A 20447-nucleotide genomic window follows, 5' to 3' on the forward strand; every position below is an offset into this window, starting at 1 on the left:
CAGCTGCATAAGAAGGGAGAGGGGTGCTATGAAGAACAATTTCTGCGGCCACACCCCACACATCTTGGGTGATGGTGGCAGCTGCCATGGTCAGTGCCAGTTTGAGCACTGTCAGAACCACTGACTGGATTCAGTGGGAAGCTTTTGTTAGAAGAGCTATGAAGCCTAAGAACGACTGGTTATGGGAGTGTGGGTCTGTGACGGGCAATGTGACAGTCCAGGCAGCAGCTGCACAAAGAATTCAGAAATGATTTACTGATGGAGATTTGGGCCACCAGATCCTGGAACGCCAACAGAGCCTGGCAGAAGCAGTCCGTTCTGTAAGCTTTGGATGCTGAAGACCAGCCTGGCAGCGGGGGTAGGAGGTGGAGGGGATGGGGAAGAAATGATGGACTCTAGTCACTGTTGCTCCAGCTCTTCCTAGAACCCTACAGCAGAACACTCTCTGCAAACACACGGCCACTGCAAATTCCCTTCCAGTTTGCATCTGCTGTAGGTCTTCATGTATTAGCCTCGGGCGGTTCCTTTGTATGGACTATAATAAAGTTGTACAAGTGATCTGGAAAGATAGTCTCATTATTATTATTTTTTTTAAAGATAGGTGTGTGTGTGGGGTACATAAAGACAGAAGCTTTGATTTGAAAAGTTCTGTTGAATTTCCCTCTAAAGCATCTTTCCAACTCAGACTGCCACCAAAAACACATGAGTTACTCTTATCTTGGATCTTTGAGAACGATGGGTAAATACTATCTATGAAGGATTTTGTATTCCACAGACCAAATGTATTCCTTTAAATTGGATCTTTCTGATTTGGAGCGATGCTAAGTATTTTAAATACTTATAAACCACCTATGTGTAAGTCTGTGAACTATCTATTTAAAAATTATGTCTTTTTCCTTGATATACAGCGTAAACAGTACTTAACTGTTGCTCTAAAAAATGTAAATTCATTGCCTTCTAGATATCAGGAGTCCAAAATGGGTTGTGGTAGATGAAAAAATCGAGGTTTTAATAGGGTTTGAAAACTTCCTCTGGAGAATCTAGATAAAAGTTTGTTTGATTTTCCCTGATTTTGCTTGAGCTTTGGTTTTTCCATTTTCAAGGCCAAGGGTGTTGCATGAGTCCTACTTGCAATGACATCTGTCTTGAATTCTCCCTCTGCCATTTCAAGTACCTCTGTAATTACACACCTTTGCCCATTTTCAGGCCTCCTTGAGCACCTGACTCCAACTGCCTCAATTTCCCTTTGTGATGGGATACGATATAGGTCCATGTTTGAATGCTGGGTTACTCTGCCTCCTGCAATTATGTTGCAACTGTTTCCAAGTTTGCTGACTTGGTTTAAACAATCCTTTTTATAGTTTGGAAGTTCTTGCTTTTCTTTTTTCCTTTGGGGGAAGGGGAGGGAGAAGAGGAAGGGAGTTATCCCAAGTTGCAATTTTTAACTTTATAGCTTCTGAATACAAGGTCTTACTTCAGACTTTTCTTCTTCATCACAAAATACTATCTTCTCAGGAACTGAATTTTAAAGATAGTCATGAAGTCCCCCAAAATGTATCAGTCTTTTATCATCAAGAATACTTTACATCCTACTTCAAAGTCATGAGCATATTCTCAGTCTAAAGTTTTATAGTTTTAGCTTATTTTTTTAATTTAAGTGTATCACAGAGCTAAAATTCATTGTCTGAGATAGGGGCTCATAATTTTTTTTTTAAAAATCTTAGTTTTTGCTTCAGCACCATTTAATGGGAACATCACATTACATTAATACCCTTCTCAAAAACATCTGATTTTCATATCTATTGGTCTATTCTGCGTACTAACAAGTTTCTTACATGAATACACAGTTCCATGTTTTTGACAGTGAATCCTGAAAGTCATGTATAAGTCTACAAATATGTTTTTTTTTCTTCCTGCTGCAAGTTCAACCCTCACCCCCCACATTTTTTTGGCCTTACTGAGTTGGCTATAACCTCCAGTAGAATACTATCATCCCCCCCCCCACATTTTTTGGCCTTACTGAGTTGGCTATAACCTCCAGTAGAATACTATCACCCCACTTCTTCAACGCCATCTTGGCTTGCATACTTGTGTAAACTGTGGAATTGCTTGGTCTTCAAAGCTGTCTTGGCTAGTCTAAATAAATATATCATATTTCTAAATGCATTTTTTGCAAACGTGCCCACTGAGATTTTTGACTGAGACTTCAATGAAATCTCTCAATGACTCTGAAAGCAACTGATATTTCAAGAATACCAAACCTTCCAATTTTGTCATGTCTCTGTAATTTCTTTCAGGAGTGTGTTATGTGTACTTTTCAGAAGTCTTTTTTATCTATCTTAAAATTGTTTTATCTAGGTAGCTGATGCCCATTGATGGCATTTTATTAAAATTCCTTAGGATTTGGTGATTCACAATCATGTTATCTGTAAACATAGTTTTACTTCTCCTTTACAACCTTTGCCTTTTATTTTTCTTGTCCTATTACATTGGCTATTACCTCCAGTACGACATAGCACAACGAAAAACAAAAACAAAAAAACCCCAAATCTCATTTAGACATCAATCTACATAAGACTTGACTTGAAATCACTTGGTCATTTAAAACCTCCACACTTCTTTGATCTCATCTTGCTCAAACACTTAGTAGCATGTGACTTCCATATAATTTTCTGTAATACTTTGACTTTCTTTCTGTTTTCACCCTTGCTGGACATTCTTTTTTTTTTTTTTGGAGGGGGTCCAGTCGTGGGGCCTGAATTCTGGGCCTGGGTGCTGTCCCTCAGCTCTTCAGCTCAAGGCTAGCACTCTACCACTTGAGCCACAGCGCCACTTCCGGCTTTTTTCTTTTTGCTGATGTGGTGCTGAGGAATCGAACCCAGGGCCTTATGCATGCAAGGCAAGTGCTCTACCACTGAACCACCTTCCCAGCTCTGGACATTCTTTTTCTTCCATCTGATCTCTCAACTGTAAAAGCATACATGCCCCACCTTGTGTCATAACATTAACACACTGACAGAAGCAAATCTATTTGAGGTAAAGAGAATTTTTGTATGTAAAGCCTTAATGAAAGATCCTTATCACCCCAAATTCAAAACACAAAATGAACTAAATCCATCATGAATAGAAGACAACAGAAAATACGATTAAACTCACAAGATGTCCAGATGATTGACAAATTAGTAAATTAACAAAAAGTATATTTAAGTGTTCTGAAAGTAAAAAATCCTAAGGCATGAAAAACCCCCACATTTTATAACAATAGCAATTAGCACAACAGTACCATACAGCCAGGTGCTGTGTCAGTCCTTTCACTAGTATCACCTTATTAATGCTCATTCTAAACTAGTAGATATCTAGGCAATTATCACTGTGTACCAGACTGAAAACAAACAAACAAATGGAAGTGATTTGCATATGATTTCATACATAATAAATGACAGAGCAAGAATTTGAGCTCAGGTAATCTGATTAGGATTTGAGATCTAAACAATGAAACATATAGTATTTTAGAAAAATAAAATTACTAAAACAAAACAAAAATACAATAATGTTTAGTCACAACTAAAAACTAAAGAAGTAGAAAGGAAATGTGAAGAAATTAGGGAGAAAGAAACAGATGGAAAGATATGGAAGATATGATACATTAGATAGAAAAGAGGGTCTAATTAGCATCTAATGAAACCCATGAAAGAGAAGTTAAAAAAAAAGAATGAGTCAATTTACTATGAAATAGCGATAATTTTAGTGAACTGCTGAAAAACCCAAACTTCAGACTGAAGAAGTATAACAATCCTACTTAGATAAAATAAAAGGAGACCCACACATATCTATCCATTCTGATTAGACTACAGAACACCAGACATAAAGGAAATCTTAAAAGCTGTCATAGCAAACAGCCAGATTTCTCATAAAGGAACAATTAAATAGAAACTTTTGACAGCAACAACCAAGCTCAAGTCAGTGAAAAAAAAATCCTTTAAAGAACTGGGAGAAAATAACTGTCAACATAGTATCTCAAATCCAGTTAAATTATCACTCAAAAATAAGAGAGGCAAAGACATTGTTATTTATTTATTTATTTAGAAACCAGAGATATTAGTGCTAAGAAGAGGGCTTCAATGAAATAACTATAGAGGATGTAGTTTAGGTTCAAACTTGTTTGAAAGGACAGAACTGTGGGGAAGAAAAGGAAGCAAAGAGATCAGTAAAGTTGTAAGCAATTGCAAATAACCACTCTATGAGAATAATAAAGACAACGATTAACTTTGAAAGCCTAAGAATAAGATGGAACACAAACACTGGAGAATGTTATAAAGATAATTGGAATCAGAACTCTACATTTCTTGGCTGTTTGGGAAAGGAGAAAAATATCTATTAACGTTATTTCTTTTTTTCTCTATCAGTTGTGGGGCTTGAACTCTGGGCCTGGGCGCTGTCCCTCAGCTCTTCAGCTCAAGGTGATCGCTCTACCACTTACGCCACAGTACCACTTCCAGTTCTCTGGTGGTTTATTGGAGATATGAGTCTCACGGACTTTCTTACCTGGGCTGGCTTTGAACCATGATCCTCAGCTAGGATTATAGGTGTGAGCCACCAGTGCCTAGATAACGTTAATTTTTTAAAACAACATTTTATTACAAAGGTGATGTACAGAGGGATTGCAGTTACGTAAACCAGGTGATGAGTACATTTCTTTTTGAGAAGTGTCACCCCCTCCCTCATTTTCTCCCAGTATCTAGTGAGTATCACTGATGAATTGGTTCACCCTTTGTCCTGCCATTTCTGTGCTACCCCTTCACCTCCCCAGATCAAATAAACTTACATTCAAGAAAAGGGTATAGAAATAAAAAAAAAAAGTGACAAAAGGGAATAAACCAGTACAATAAAAAAACTTGTTTCCATTTCTTGGAAGTTCCTTTTGATAAGCATCACATGCACATAGCTACTGAGTCCTGTGACCCTCTCCTAAGAATATCCTCCTCCTTTGGTCTCACTGTGTGAATATTTAGAGTGCTGTTTAATTAGTCATGTCTAAGTGTAATTTTTTTTCTTGTCTTTTACTATCCATTGGGTTTACTTGTAAATTTAAAGGCACATTCTAATAATTACAAATGAGGGAAACTCTGCAGCATATGTTTCTTTGGGTCTAGCTTACATCACTTAATATTCTTTCCAGGTCTTTTCATTTCCTTACAAATTGGGTAATGTCATTCTTTCTGAAGCAAGTGTGTGTGTGTGTGTGTGTGTGTGTGTAATATTTTCTTGATCCATTTGTTCGTTGAGGGTCATCTGGATTGATTCCATATCTTAGCTATGGTAAACAATGCTGCAATGAACATGATTGTGCTGGTGGCTTTAGTGCAGCCTGATTTGTGTTCATTGGGGTAAAGGTCCAGGAGTGGGATCACTGGGTCATAGGGGAGCTCTATGTTTAGTCTTTTGAGGAACCTCCATACTGCTTTCCAGAGTGTTTGATCAAGTTTACATTCTCACCAACAGTGTAGTAAGCATTCCCTTTTGGCCACATCCCTACCAACTTTAAATTCTTGGAAATTGACTATGAGAAATTGACTATGCTCTTTCAGTTAATAGAAGAAAAATGAATGATGAAAATCTGATGAACCAATGGAAGCAAAAAGGAGAAGCAAAGAAAAATAGGAAATCAAAAGGTAAAAATAAATAGTAAATAAAATATAAAAAGGAACATTTGGTCTATATCTCACATGTAAATTAGGAAGTATTATAAGTGGACTAGAGATCTAACTGGAAAGAAGAGCGAGAAGAAAATGAGGGTAAATTTATGAAAAGTCAGGATAGACGGCTTTTCCTAACTATACCCTAAATCTAAATTTAATGAGATAAAATCAGGAACCCAAAATGAAAAGACAAATGAAACAACAGTCTTTGCCAAGTGACAGGCTATATAAAATACACAGAGCTATTAAAATGAAAAGAAAATTACCATTAGCCAAATAAAAAACAGAGTAAAAGACATTAATGCCGAAATTCTCAGGAGAAATGTAAATGATGCTTCCACAAGAAGAAAGAAAATTTGGAATCCATTCAACTCAGAGCTGCTGCTCCCTGCATCCCAGCAGCTGCTGGCCTTGAACCTGTTTGTGTTCCACTGCCCACATTTAGAGCTTAGGCCTTGGTTCTGCCTCCAGGAAGCTCACTGCTCAGCACAAGACACAGTAAACGTAAAAGCACTTTCCCCACAGTCTGCCTCTACTAGATGCCCAGGTGGATGGTTGCTATCAGTTCAGGGCTCTATCTAACCTTTACATACTTGGGGGCTGAAGTATCAACTCGTTCTCTCTCTCTACAGATCTGATCTTACCCATTTTCTGCCTTTGGAGAACTCAAAATTCAATGTCAGTGGCAGTTTCTTTATTTTCCATTATTCTGAGTCCAGGTAAGGTAGGAAAAAAAAATCTGATTTGCTTGCGTCCATGGTTTCCTAGTTAATCCTCTTATAAATACAAGTTTCTTTTCTAAAGCACTCTGGGGCTGTCATATATTCCTTCAATCCAATCACTACATTCCCTTCTAACATAGCTAATTCTAACACCAGAACCTAACAGCAGTGCAAGAAAACGTCTGGCAGGGCAGAGAACCTGTTACTCAGACACCTCTTGGAGTCAGAAAGGGTATGCAACAGCCAATCCCTTTTGGTTTTAAATGCCAACCTAAGAAACTACTTGCTAATCTTCAGAAAAAAAATAATAGATATGGTATTAGAAGAGAGGAACTTCACTATTCTTATGAAAAATGAACAGTAATAGGCACACATTAGCTTTTAGTCTCTGTCAAATATGGTTTTCCAAAGGTATTTAGCTAAAGTAGACATTAGAATTGTCATCAGGAAAGCAGAAAGTGCTGCGGCACAGGCGTCTGCATGGCCCCTGCCCCTAGCTCCTCTGAAAACAGTATGTGAATCATCCACCCACACAGCTTCCCTTCCTTGGTCAGGTCTCTCTAGTCTGATTTCCACTCACACAGTCTGTGTGAATGCCAACCCAGTGGTCCTTGGTAGATATCTTATTTTTCTCAACTACTGGGGATTTTTGCCTCCTGCTCTCTGGGGACACTGGACAATGTCTGAAGACATTTTTGGTGGTCACAACTATATAGTGGAATGCAGCTGGTATCTAAGGGGGAGACCACAAAGATGCTGAACAACTAACATTAGCCAGAACAGCACCCCAACCAAGTAATGTTACAGAGACCTCAAGTACCCTTGTGGCCATGGTGGGAACATCCTGGCCCTAACCCAGTTACATTGCCTTAGTTTCTCTCTACGTCACTCTTTGGTCTCCCCAACCTCTTGGATTCAGCTTCTCTTCTCCTCACCTTGTACCTTCTGTATCTAGGCTCTGCCCTGGCTCATTTTGTTTCTTCTACTCTTCCTTGACCCAAGGATGACTCAAAATGCTCCAGTTCTTCCTGGCCATCAAATATCCAACTGAGTGTCTCCAACCACAAGAGGGATTTCTCTCTTTGGATGTCACCATAACCTCAAACCCAGTTCTCCCAAACCAGAATTTATCAAGTGCATCCTCTGCAAATCAGTTCTATCCTAAAATTCCCTTTTTTTCAGTCTAATTTGGTAAGGCAAAATACACAAACAACACCCCCAACAAAACAAAACACCTCCCCCCAATTCAGGCATTTTAGGCATCTCTGCACCATTAGCAATTATGTACATTGTTACTAATTGTCTGTTTACCCCTTGTTACAGTGCTATAGTTCAGGATCCTTTCCTCTAAAATGTAGTCCAAATGGACTTTTATTCAGGCTGTTCATTCTCCATCTTCCTTCAGTGGTTCTCAGAAAGCATCCCTATCTTTTTTCCACTTAATCACCTCATAAATGCCATGGCTGGGTATCTGGGACTCTCCATAAGTGACTGTATCCAGCCTTTTCAATTTCATTTCCAATTATGCCAGACTTTTGGCAGAACTGTCTACCTGCACACACGTCGTGTTTTCCAAGGCTCTCATACTTTTGGAACATCATTTGTTTGACCAGGACCTTCCTTCCTCATTCCTATATAGACCACTGGAGCCCATTCCACTCTGCTCCCCCTCCCCCAACTTTCTGCCTCTATCAGAAGCTGTCTACCTGTAAACTCCAAACCTCTGCTTATCTCTGAACACTGAATCTGCTAGATGTTAAGCAGAAAAGAAACGTCTAATTTATTCAAGAAAAGGAGATGATACATAGATCTTAGACTTGTTCATTTGGATTTGAGAATTAAATCTCTTTGAAATCAGAATTTGGAGAAGTCTACTGACATGCGTAATGTGCCAAGTAGAACAGAAGGTAAGAGCAGGTAGATCCTGAATACACGTTTGCACAGTGCCAATCTGCAGGCTCCTTACCTACAAAGCATGGTGATACTGTTTCTGCCTCATAAAGATGATAGGAGGATTATGCCAGGTAGGTGGGTAAATCCTTGGCACATAAATAATGCTTAATGAATGTTAGCTGTCACCATCATCAACACTTTGCTAAGTTTATAGAAGGTGATTCTGTTTTTTTCCTGGTATAGTTTACTAAATGATGGAATTCTCTGGAAGGCAGGTTCCCCCATCTTACATGTTTTGGTATAGATTAGTCTAAAGCTGATTCACCAGAGCAGTCTTGTGACTCACTCCATAATCCTAGCACGATGTCCAGTGCGGTCATTTTGTTTCATAAAGGAAATCAAGACTTCCTTTACAAATATATAAATATATGTTCCCTAACACGTAATTCAGATGACACTACTCTTATAATTCCCTTAATTTCTACTAGAGATGGTGATAAAATGTCAGGAATATAAGAACATAGTTAAAATGAAAGCAATTCTGCAGAAGCTGGGTAGTCTTGGGAGATTAAGTACAAGAAGGGATACATATGTCAGCTGTGCTCCAAGGGGGAGCACCATTTCCTACAGATACAGTAGAGTGACACTGTGGCTTGGATCTCAGCCCCCAGAGTAGTTAGGATTACAGATGTGAGCCACCAGTCCCCAGCCTTCAGTTCCCCTTTAAGATGCTTCTCCATTGTAGCCATCCATCTCCTAACAAGTCACAACCCAGGCAGCTGACAAAAATTTCATGCTTCTACCTATTCAGTCAGTTCATATCAAACTCAGCCACATTCTGCATCAGTAAATGCCACCCAGAGTCTGAGTCATTGGCTGTTTCTCTTCTTCCACATCGCTTTCAATCCTCCTATGATCACTCATTCAATTTTTTACTCCTCTGGCCTACATTTTCAACTCTGTATTCCAGACCTTTGCAAGGCACCGTGCTGGGCCTGTGGGCTTTAGGATAGTAACAGCTAAATCTGCCAACCACTGAGAGCACGATCAGGAGTTTACTTTTAGTAGGTGTGTTCCAGGGAATTGTAGCAGTTTGGGCATCTATGGAAGTATCTACTGACAAGGTGGAGGAGGGATCAGAAAGAGCTCACTCCTGAGTGGAATAGTTAGAACGATGCCTGTGCTTGACAGACCAGCTATTGGATGGGTATTATGATGTGGACAAGTGTGCCCCAAAAGGCCTATGTGCTAAAGGCTTGGTACCAGGCTGTCCTACTGGAAGGAGGTGGAATCTTCGAAATAAGTCTTTTGGGAAGCTCTCCAAGAGGTTTCTAGGACCCCAGACCCTTTCATTTTCCCTCTGCTCACTGGCCATGAGGTGAGTGGATCTGTTCCACCATTCACCCCTGATCACAATATGTTACCTCACCATAGGTGATAAGGCTACCTAGTCACTTGAGCTTGCTCGACAGGACTGGCAGAAACTAAAATCTCAGATGGGCAGTCCTATGGTAAAATGATGGGCACGAAACGAAAGCCTTCTGGGTGGAGGGCCAGGAGCGATTGGGAAGGTCAAGACCAGAGGCGGGAGGTGTAGCAGGGAGGAGGGAAGACTGAACAACTGCTGCTTTGGTCAGAAGGGGCTACAGGGGGTTTCTGAGCTGCGTTCTCCCCAGGGCCTTAGTCAGCGGTTTCAGTCCCATGGCAGAGGCTCGATAGAGCTATACCAACTACAATGCAAGTTCTTGAGAGCAGGGTCCGCAACACACCTGTCTGATTCAGTGTCTACACACAAAGCTTAGGCAAGAAATATTCATATCAGAATATTTAGGCTTGAGGCTTAGCCCTCTTCTTTTACCTGGTAGGAACTTTAGTTTTTCTATCCCTAAAATAGTGGTGATATTAGCCCCTAGCTCCTAACTGGAAGGAATGAGTTAGAATAAAAAAGGGCTGGGCATCACTGGCTCACACCTGTAATCTTAGCTACTCAGGAGGCTGAGATCTGAGGAACACAGTTCAAAGCCAGCCCAGGCAGAAAAGTCTGTGAGACTCTTATCTCCAAGAAACCACTGAGAAAAAGCCAGAAGTGGTGTTGTGGCTCAGGTTAAGCATTATGTATGTGCTGCTACTATTTATGGGTGTTATTTGGAGGTTAGTCCCAGAAGCAGGAGGACTCCCAAGGAGAGAATCACCCCAAGCCAACAGGTGCACCTTGTGACTAACAATGACAGTGTACAAAAAGGAACTGCAGGGGCTGGGAAGGTGGCTCAGTGGTAGAGCGCTTGCCTTGCATGCCTGAGGCCCTGGGTTCGATTCCTCAGCACCACATAAGCAAAAAGAAAAAAGCCGCAAGTGGTGCTGTGGCTCAAGTGGTATAGCACTAGCCTTGAGCTGAAGAGCTGAGGGACAGCGCCCAGGCCCAGAGTTCAGGCTCCACGACCGGACCCCCCCCCCCAAAAAAAAAGAACTGCAGGCCTATGGCAGGGGTCTCAGGGAATGACACTTGGGTGAGACTTGCTTGTTCGAACTTTGAAAGGGGCACACTCTGCCTTTACTCCCTGTGCACCAGAATGCAAAGGAGAAGGTACTGCTTGACCTTGAACCATCTCTACCATACAAAGGAAGTCATCCTTGAACCATCTCTACCATACAAAGGAAGTCATCCTCAGGCTGCACACCTGATAACTATTATTTGTACATGAAGCAAACCAAAGAATCTCAATATTTGGGAGTTGGAAATGGCAGGCAACAAAATCTACCCAATTATACCTAGAAATATGTCTCCTCTTTACAGATCTGTCTGTCTAGTGTGTGTATGTGTGTGTGTGTGTGTGTGTGTGTGTGTGTGTAAGAGAGAGTGAGATTCAATTTGATTTCCACTAGAAAACTCCGACAAAGAAGGGGAGAAAAACCCCACTGTCTCAGAATGAAAGGAACAGACACTAGAGCAGAATTACACAGCGAATCTGAAAAGCAGAGGAGGGAGAATGTCTTTCATGTTTTTCAAAAAGCCACAGCGATTTTGTAGTCAAGCACTTGTCTCATTTTCTCCCAAAGTGGCAGCACCAACATTTCTGCTCATCCTTGACTATCTCAGGCTGCCTGTCAGTTGCTAGGCAACCCTAACAGCGCGCCAGCACGTGTTAGCATCCACCTTGCTTCCTGCCTCCCACAATGCACAGCTTTCACCACTGTTCTCACTGGGTTTGCCAATTACACGTAGGCACTCATGTCTTCTTAGCCAACGGTTCTTCTTAAGGCTTTATCTTTTTGCCTGTTTGGTGCTGTGGTAACATTTAAACACTGTATATGTCATCATGTCCCAGTAATTCCTGTAACAACAAGCTGCTCATCAACCATGAGAAAATTTCACGGTAGGATCAAAACAGATGGAAGAAAAGATCATATTAAAACCATAAATAACTTGCCATAAAAGCAAACAGCCAAACAAAAGAGAAATTGCCAGCCAGTAAAACATTTGAAAAGTGTTAAATTGGAGCTAGTTTAAGTTTCTTTGAACACCGACATCTGGTTGGTTGTACTTGTCTTGATGAAAGAGAATAATCTTGACCAATTGTCAAGGTAAGCTCCTATTGAGGTTAGAAAGAGCTGTTATCTATGGAGAAATGTGGCTCGTATTATATGTCCAAGTGTTACAGATGCAAGCCAGACAAAGGCTGCCCAACCTGCTTTTGCAAATCTCAAGAGGCCTAATGAATGTGAGGCACTAAAAATCAAATGATTAACAAGCATTAAACACATCACACAGTTTAGTGGGTAATCTCCTCATGTGTATTCCATCCTCCTCCTCAGAGCATTCTATAAATCAGATAAAAGCCCATATTATATTGCTAGGGGTTGGTCACTTATCCTATAATCCTAGCTACTCAGGAGGAGTCTGAGATCTGAGGATCATGGTAAAGTCCTTCATTAGATGCTCTCATCTCCAATTAACCACCCAAAAGCCCGAAGAGGAGCTGTGGCTCAAGTGATAGAATGCCAGTCTTGAGCAAAAAAGCTATGGGACAGTGTCCAGGTGCTGAGTTGCAGGCTGAGTATGGGCACTCGCACGCATGCGCCACACACACACACACACACTCTCTCTCTCTCTCTCTCTCTCACACACACACACAGCGCATATTATAAATGAGTTTCCAAATTTAAGTGGCCAGACTAGTAAGTGGCAACGCAAGTTGGGATTTGGATATTTGGACCCCATCTCAGGTTATATCCTCAGAAGTATAGTGCTGGTTACTGGTATTTCCACCTGAGGGCCCTGAGCTTGACATGTTAATAGGGCTAAAGCCACTAGAGTCAGGAAGTGAGTAATGATGGTTTCAAGTGGAAGAGTACAGTGGCAGCTAAGGGCACAGGAGCAGGAGGACCAGTTATGCATACCTTTTCATACTGGGTGTACATATTACCTATTGGAAAATACAAAGGGTTTTTTTTTTTTTTTTTTTTGCTGGTCATGGGGCCTGAACTTGGGCCTGGGTGCTGTCCCTCAGCTCTTCAGCTCAAGACTAACACTCTACCACTTGAGCCAAAGTGCCACTTCCAGCTTTTGCTGCTTATGGGGTGCTGAGGAACCGAACCCAGGGCCTCATGCATCTAAGGCAAGCACTCTACCAATGAGCTACTTTCCCAGCCCCGGAAAATACAGTTTTTATAAGAGTTCCAATTCAAATACAATCATGCACTGAACACTGGCATTTCAGTCAACAATGGATGCAAACCTAAGGGTAAACATAATAAAATGAGGCTGCTTACCTAGAAGTTTCATTCAGAGGGGAGGATTGGAGATAGACATTGAAGGAGTAGCCTCATTATTTCAGATAATAGAGAGAAAAAAAACCCAAGGAGCAGTCTAAAGGGAGTCTAGGGGAGTTCTCAGTCACTATTTTAAATTTTCTGAGCCTCTACAAGCATGAACTATATTAGGCCTTGTATCTGTCAGTCTGGCAGCAAATGCAAGCATGAGACAATTATCAAAAGGTAAGATGAGTATTTTGGTAGGAAACAAAATTGGACAATTACAGGCTCAGTTTCTCTTAGAGTGAAACAAAAGCTTCTAATTCAGAGAGTCTAATAAAACAGAAATTTCATTAAGGATAGTTTTAGTGTGAGTTTTATGCTTCTCAGTGATGTTGTCACTATAGCAACTCTATACTAAAACATGACTCAGGACTTTTGAAAAACATTCCAGTCAAAACCTCAATCACAACACATAATGAAGGAGAAGAAAGAAAAAAATTGTGATTTGCTTGTATTTAAGAGAATAAATGGAAAACTGAAGGCTAGCATTATTGAAAGACTCCAGTCTCTGACTATCACTGGCTGTAGCTTTCACACTGGCCAAGTGTCAGTTGGATAAAACAAAATTCTTGTGTTGGGGAAGCTAATATCCTCCACTTGTGGGCCAAGAAATAATAGGGAATAAGATCCCTACACACTGCAATAAGAAGAGACTTTGAAGGGGAGGAGATTTCTAAAGAAGGAAATCAGATCATGTGGGGGATCCTCCTAATCTTTTCTGAGACTATTATTTTTAATAAGTCTACATACCCAAGTACACATGGTTGTTAGGCACAGCCAGGTGGCAGGGCTAAGTCCTTCCTGCAATCAAACTGCCTCCTCTGCCCCCAGGTAAGTACAACACACTTCTTAAATTGCCTTTGGAGCTGGAGCTTCAGGATGCCAACGATATTCAAGGGTTGTTTTTTGCTCAATGATGGGAGATACACTTCAGTTTGGAAAACAGATAAGACATTAGGTCAAGCCAAGTGTGCAGAATGAGATGAGGAACCACAGGGCGTTAGAAACACCAAAGAGGCCAATGGTGCCCTTTTGGAGAAGCACACTATTTGAGAATAAGCCAAAACAGACTCCACTAAAGCCTTGTTTATTTTAGAAAGGCTTCTGGAGCAATCTTCTTACAAAGCACTCAATGATTCCAACCAATTTGAATGATCACGTGCACTGATGTAGAACTGCCTTCTACAGACCCATGCCTAATAAAGCCTCAGGGGACCCCAGGAGGTGTCACTGGCCATTCAGCCTCTAAAAGGGGGAAAGTGTGGCCACCAACTACTGCTCTTGATTCCCCAATCAGAGGAAACACAGGCAAACCCCACACCCCTGAGATCCCCCAGCGATTCATACTTATGACACTCTCCTTTCTTTTCGGTGATGCCCATGATCAGCCCCATTACACACACACACACACACACTCTCTCTCTCTGTACCAAATGCATCCTGCATTCCAGATGCCCTGCCCACACACCTGCCCATGATCAACTCCATCACACACACACACACACACACACACACACACACACACACACACACACACACACAGAGTCTGTACCAATGCATCCTGCATTCCAGATGCCCTGCCAGGCACTGGACACTGGGTGTGTTGCAGAAGACAGACAAGAACATGGCCTCAGATTCTGTAGGGGAGCCAGATAATTCCACAAACAGCCAAAGGCACAATGACGATGCAGGAAGTCCTAGGTATTATGTAAGCCAAGAGGGCTTCTCAGAGAGGGGAATGTTTAAGTCCTGAAGGGAAAGACAAACTAATGGCTCTTAAGTGAGAACCTTCTGGTATAGAATGGTCCGCAAGCGATACGGCTGGAATTACACAATGTATACAATAAGGTACTTGGCTTCAGTCAAACATGAACTCCACTGGTGCAGGAGGCCGACATTTGTCAATTCCTCCATTCCTATAGTGCCTTTGTGGACAATTCATATTTCGAGTAATATGTGGTGCTGTCTCAACCCTGCAGCTTTATTCTCATCTGGTGAGAGGACAATGCAACCTCACAACAGTAATGACTGAACTGAACAAGACACGTAGGTGAAAGCCAGCTACTGTCTGCCTGCAGAGTGCCAATTACATTCTTTCCCTGGGTGCCGGCAAGGTCTGACATTTTGATAGTGATCTCCCCGGTGACGAGGGACTTTGGCTGAGGCACTCAGGAGAGCCAGGAGACTGGATCAAGAGCCTGATGATATACTCTGAGGTGACTGCGGGGCTTGTCAGTATAGTAGGTATTGTATGTAGCAGGTATAGTAGGCTTGTAGGTATATAGTAGGTATAAGTATAGATTTTATGGGTTGGGAGGTCCCTGTGAAGGGCTATGCTCCTATCCTCTTATAGCAGATGTTTTTCTTCTTCTTCTTCTTCTTTTTAATCCAACAGCTGTGACTGATCTTCAGAATTAAGCTTCCACAAGAGAGGCAGGTTGAGGTAAGTTGAGAAGCTACCCCTGTCTGAAGGCAAGTATATGTAAAAGTGATCTGGAGCCCCTCATACCAGACTTCCTGCTTTCAGATCTCAGGAAATGGGTTTGGAGAGTCAGTGACTCAAATGGCAAGAGGCTCAGTTGAAATGTGGACTAGGTTCTACCTAACTCCAAACCCATGCTCTTCCTGCTATTCTAGTCAATCCCCCTCCCCTCAGCCTTGTCCCCCCCCCCCCCCCCGGCTTCTGCCTGCTCTAGAACTCCTACCAGCTCTTCCTCACAGGCTGAGCCTGGCTGCACACGTCCGCCCTCATCCTTCAGTGCTTCCCCAGATGACATCATTACTGCCAAGCTCTCTGTGACCAGGCCTAGTCCCTACACCCCTGTACCAGCATCCTACATGTTCTCCAGCAGAGGGCCTGTGTCAGCTGTTCTGCTGCCCACCGTGCTTTTCCCTGGGAGGGCTGGGACCTTCCTGTCCATCTGCCTCAGCCTGAGCATTAGCCTTCGAAGGCTGCCTTCTCTGACTGCTCTGGACATGCTTCAACACATCACGCTTGCAGCTGGCCTTACCTGTCATTTTCATGTTTACTTGTACACAGTGTGCCTCCCCTACTCTGCTCGGCCTGAAATCAGCTCTACTAGAGTCAGTTTACATCTTTTGTTCCCCATGGTACAGAGCCTGATGCAGAAAGGCGATTATCTGCTAGCTATGGAAAGGCAGGCACTTTGTTCATCCTCAACTAGAATGGAGTCTTAGTCTTAGTGCCCTGAGTATCACAGCGCATCACCAGTGTCCCTGAATACAATTGGGTCCTTATCCCAGTTAAGTCCTAACGCATCCCCACTCACTTAGATCCTGTGTCTGTGCTCATTAGGGCAGTTTTGGGGCAGTACTGAAGTTTGAACTCAGGGCTTTGTACTTTGCTAGGCTGTTGTACTACTGCCACTGTCTGCTCTGGTTAGGGTTAGGGTCTCACTTGTACCTGAGCCAGGCTGGACTGGCATCCTATTTTACACTGTCCACACTAGCTAGGATGGCAGACATAGGCTACTGTGCCTGTGATGGAGTCTTGTCAACATTTTTGGCCTGGGCTGGCTCGGACCAGGTGATTTTCCTGATCTCCACCTCCTGCACAGCTAGGATCACAGGCAGGAACACCGCTGCCTGGCTTCTTGAGACTTCTTGAATGTGGAACTGTATCACCCTTGTGTCCTCTCTGCCTACAATGCCATCAGTTTTCATGAAATGCATGTTGAGTACTGTGAAGTACTGAAGAGGATGGCTGGGTCTCTCAGCTGCACCGGTTTCTAACTAGTCTGTGGAGGTGGGGCCAAGACTGTGAAGATAGAGACTTGCTTCATGGTGGTTAATCATCAGGAGGGAGATCAGAGATTCCTCAGTTGCTACATGTTTTAAAATGATCCTCTGAGAAAAGACAACTGTCGGGAGAGGAGGGGAAGGATGCTGGTCAGCGGAGCCTTGCATACAAAGCCACTGCAGTAGAGTTAGCCTGATGCTGAGCACACAAGAGCCTTAGTCCCTGTTGTCATGCTACAGTGGAATACCTGAGGGAGATGGGAGGAGAAAGCAGGAGGGTTGGAATCTACTCCTTTGTCACGAGCTCAATTCCCTGCCAACTACCCCAGTCCCTCAATAACAGCACCTCTCCATTTGTGAGGGTGGCCCATCACCACCTGTTCATCCCACCTCTCAACCTGGCTGCATTGGGGATTGGTTTCTAACAAACGACCCTCCTCAGGGGGACACACGAGACCACAGATGACAGCCTTATCATGAACAGAGGAACCGTGACTGCCAGACACAGGGGGTTGGAGGTGAAGCAGTTAATCCGGAGTGGTTACTAGGTTGTCAGTAGTAACCTGACATAAGTCCTGGGGTTACACTCTTGCCCATGAATTCATCAGACTCAATTTCCAACTGTGGAGGTGTTCGTTAGCCCATGTATGAGCTTGGCACCTCATACCATCCAGGGCCTATGCAGCTCCAGGACTGGAGAGGCTCAGAGAATGTCTTTAGGGCAGAACACTGTTCCGTGGTGAACACAATCACTTCATCTAGTACAAGCTGATCATACTAAAGTTTGAGCACATTTTCCTAAATAGGATGGAACACAGCAGTGAGGGAGAACCCATTGTAGAGAGCTCTGAGGATTTCAAAGATATGTGGGAAGGAGAGATGAGCAGAGGCTGAAGACTCAGGGCCTCTTGCTCTTGTTTGGTGTTTTGGCTCAAGGCTGGTGCTCTATTACTTGAGCTACAGCTCCACTTCTGAGTTTTTTGCTGGTTAGTTGGAGATAAGAGTATCTAGGACTTATCTGCTTGAGCTGGTTTCCAATCATGGTCCTCAGATCCCAGCTTCCTGAACAGCCAGGATTACAGGTGTAAGCCACTGGTGCCCGGCTGGCTTCTAAGTGCGTCTCTTGCCTAAAGTCTCTTCACAAGTGCCATTTCTCTTCATGAATTCTTTCTTTCTTTTCTCTTCTTTCCTTCCTTCCTTCCTTTCTTTCTCTCTCCCTCTCATTCTCCCTTCCTTTCTTTCTCCCTCCCTCCCTCTCTCTCTCTCTTCTTCCTTCCTTCCTTCCTTTTCTCACAAAGCCTGAGTTGTTTATTTACAATGGTGCCACACAGTATATAGTAGTAGTTTTATAGAGTTTGATTTAGAAATGTATAGAAGTTGAGTATTAAAGAGGAATCATAATAAAAGGATCCATGGTCAAAGACAGTAAAAATCCTTTATCTATCTATCCTCTCTCTCTTTTTCTCTTCAAATAAAAAGGGAAAATAATTCTAGAAAAAATTCTCTTCTGTGATACTTTAATTAGTTGGTACTAACAGTGATTATGTTACTGAGTCATAATAGATGCCCAGTGGCTGAGTTCAGACTAGGAGTCAGGTGCTGATGCTCCAGTTCCAGCGCTATTTTCAAAAGGCAAAGCAATTTACCTTCCTTAAAATACAGACACAAAAATGCCAGTGCCAAGGGGCTCCTTACAGGGATGATAAAAATATTCTAAAATTAGATTATGGTGATCGTTGCACAATTCTGTGAATATGTTAAACCATTACATTGTAGACTCTCAGTGGGCCGATTTTATGCCAAGTGAATCATCTTAATAACGACGTTTTTAAAAAGGGTACCTAGGAGATTGATTGCTGAAGTTTAAATTACCTATGTAGAAACTAATGAAGGATAAAATTAATTTAAACATTTCATGGTTCTTCTGTATTTACCCGAAATGTCAATTTTTTTTCAACCCCATGATTATCACAGTAAGGTGTAACAGACATAAATGCAAAGTGTATGCAAAGCTTATAAAAACGGACAGGAAAAAAAATCAGGCAATGATCACATACTCTATAAAGGGATTACTAGGGGGCCTCCTGATGTGAGTCCCATATGACACAAATAGGCTGAAAGCTAGTGACAATTTACAGACCACTGTTTAGAAATCCCCTCAGTAGATGGATGTTGCAGTGACACTGAACAATTTCTGCAATGAGGAATATAAGGGCCACTTACCTTGTGACAAGGAACCAGGCAATTTTGCTGAAGTCCGGCGAAGTCCTCAGGTATGTCTTGATATGTGGCATGGCATTGCTGCGGCCAGCTGTCTCAGCAGACCACTTACTAGAGACAGAAGATAAACGATTAGTTAGGAAATAATCCACAATGGGAGGCGGTTTATGCCTGTAATTCCAGCTAACCAGGAGGTAGAGATCAGGAAGATGGTGGCTTGAAGCCAGGCAGGGCTACAACTTCATATGATGCCTTCCTAACAAAACAAGCTGAGCATGGCGATGCATTCCTGTCACCTTCACTGTGTAAGGGACCATAGGTAGGAGGATCATAATTGGAGGACAGCCCCAGTCAAAAAATGAGACTTATCTAAAAGATTGAAAAAAAAAAAGAGCTGGGGGATATGACTCAAGTGATATACCAGCTGCCTTGCATTCAGAAAGCCTGGAGTACTGCCAAACAGAAGAAAAAAAATCAAATTGGCCATAATCCTAATATTAGGAAACAACTGCATAAAAAAGCAAAACCCTGTAATCTCAAAAATAGTAGGAGCACATTTCTGTGACCTGTGATAACAGTGTAAACTACTCAGACAACAGAATAGCATGATCCTTTTAGAAAGTGGGAATTTAAAAAAAAAAAAAAAAGGAAATTTAGCATTGCTTCCCAAAGCACCCAAATCCTTCTGGCATACTGCCTTCTGTCTTTCTGTCCCTCCTCGCCCCCCCCATACACGCACACACACACACACACACACACACACCCCACACACATTTGAGCAGATCCATTATTTCTGTTGTGCTTTTTTATTTGGACCTGTGAATTCCTAAAGGTAGGAATCAAAGTCCCACACTGTGCTGAGTAGAAAACTTAAATGAAACAAATACAAAGGGGACAAAATGTAGTCACCACTGAGTTGAAAAGTACACAGGGCTTCAGTCTTAGCTTTGCATTCTGTTTCTAAGTTCCCAACACTGCAGGGCTAAGGTGACATGGGATAAGCAGCCTGTCTCCTAGGCCCCCGTTCTTAGTATGAGACAAGAGCACTGTTGCTTAGCCTGCAAGTGTAGAATTAGGATGAGGGAGGCCCACCACATTCTTCAAGTGAATTCAGTCATCTGAGTTTGAAAGGAGCTCAAAAGAAGGTCCTGGTAAGGGACAACCTGTCTACAAAGGTCTAAAGAAAGGCTCTAGGATGATACACATATGTAGAGGAAAGCTACTGACATGTAATCCTGCCTTCACTTCCAGTTCCCAGCACAAAAATGACCTACTGAAGGAAGCATAGAATTAGGTTAAACCAAGGACATTCTTTTACTCTTCCGTTCATTAATTCACT

The 20447-nt window shown here is 42.2% G+C and overlaps 1 protein-coding gene across 1 annotated transcript in view; it reads right to left on the reverse strand.

Annotated features, from left to right (window-relative positions):
• The window catches only part of Tdp1 (tyrosyl-DNA phosphodiesterase 1), a 70693-nt gene that overhangs the window by 19060 nt on the left and 31186 nt on the right, over positions 1 to 20447 (reverse strand). The window contains exon 12 of the mRNA XM_013013353.1: positions 19112 to 19219. Within this exon, the coding sequence (XP_012868807.1) occupies positions 19112 to 19219 (108 nt within the window). The remainder of the gene's footprint in view (positions 1 to 19111; positions 19220 to 20447) is intronic.

The sequence above is a fragment of the Dipodomys ordii genome, unplaced genomic scaffold (assembly GCF_000151885.1).
Source record: "Dipodomys ordii isolate 6190 unplaced genomic scaffold, Dord_2.0 Scaffold2, whole genome shotgun sequence".
In the NCBI taxonomy this organism is placed as follows: domain Eukaryota; kingdom Metazoa; phylum Chordata; class Mammalia; order Rodentia; family Heteromyidae; genus Dipodomys; species Dipodomys ordii.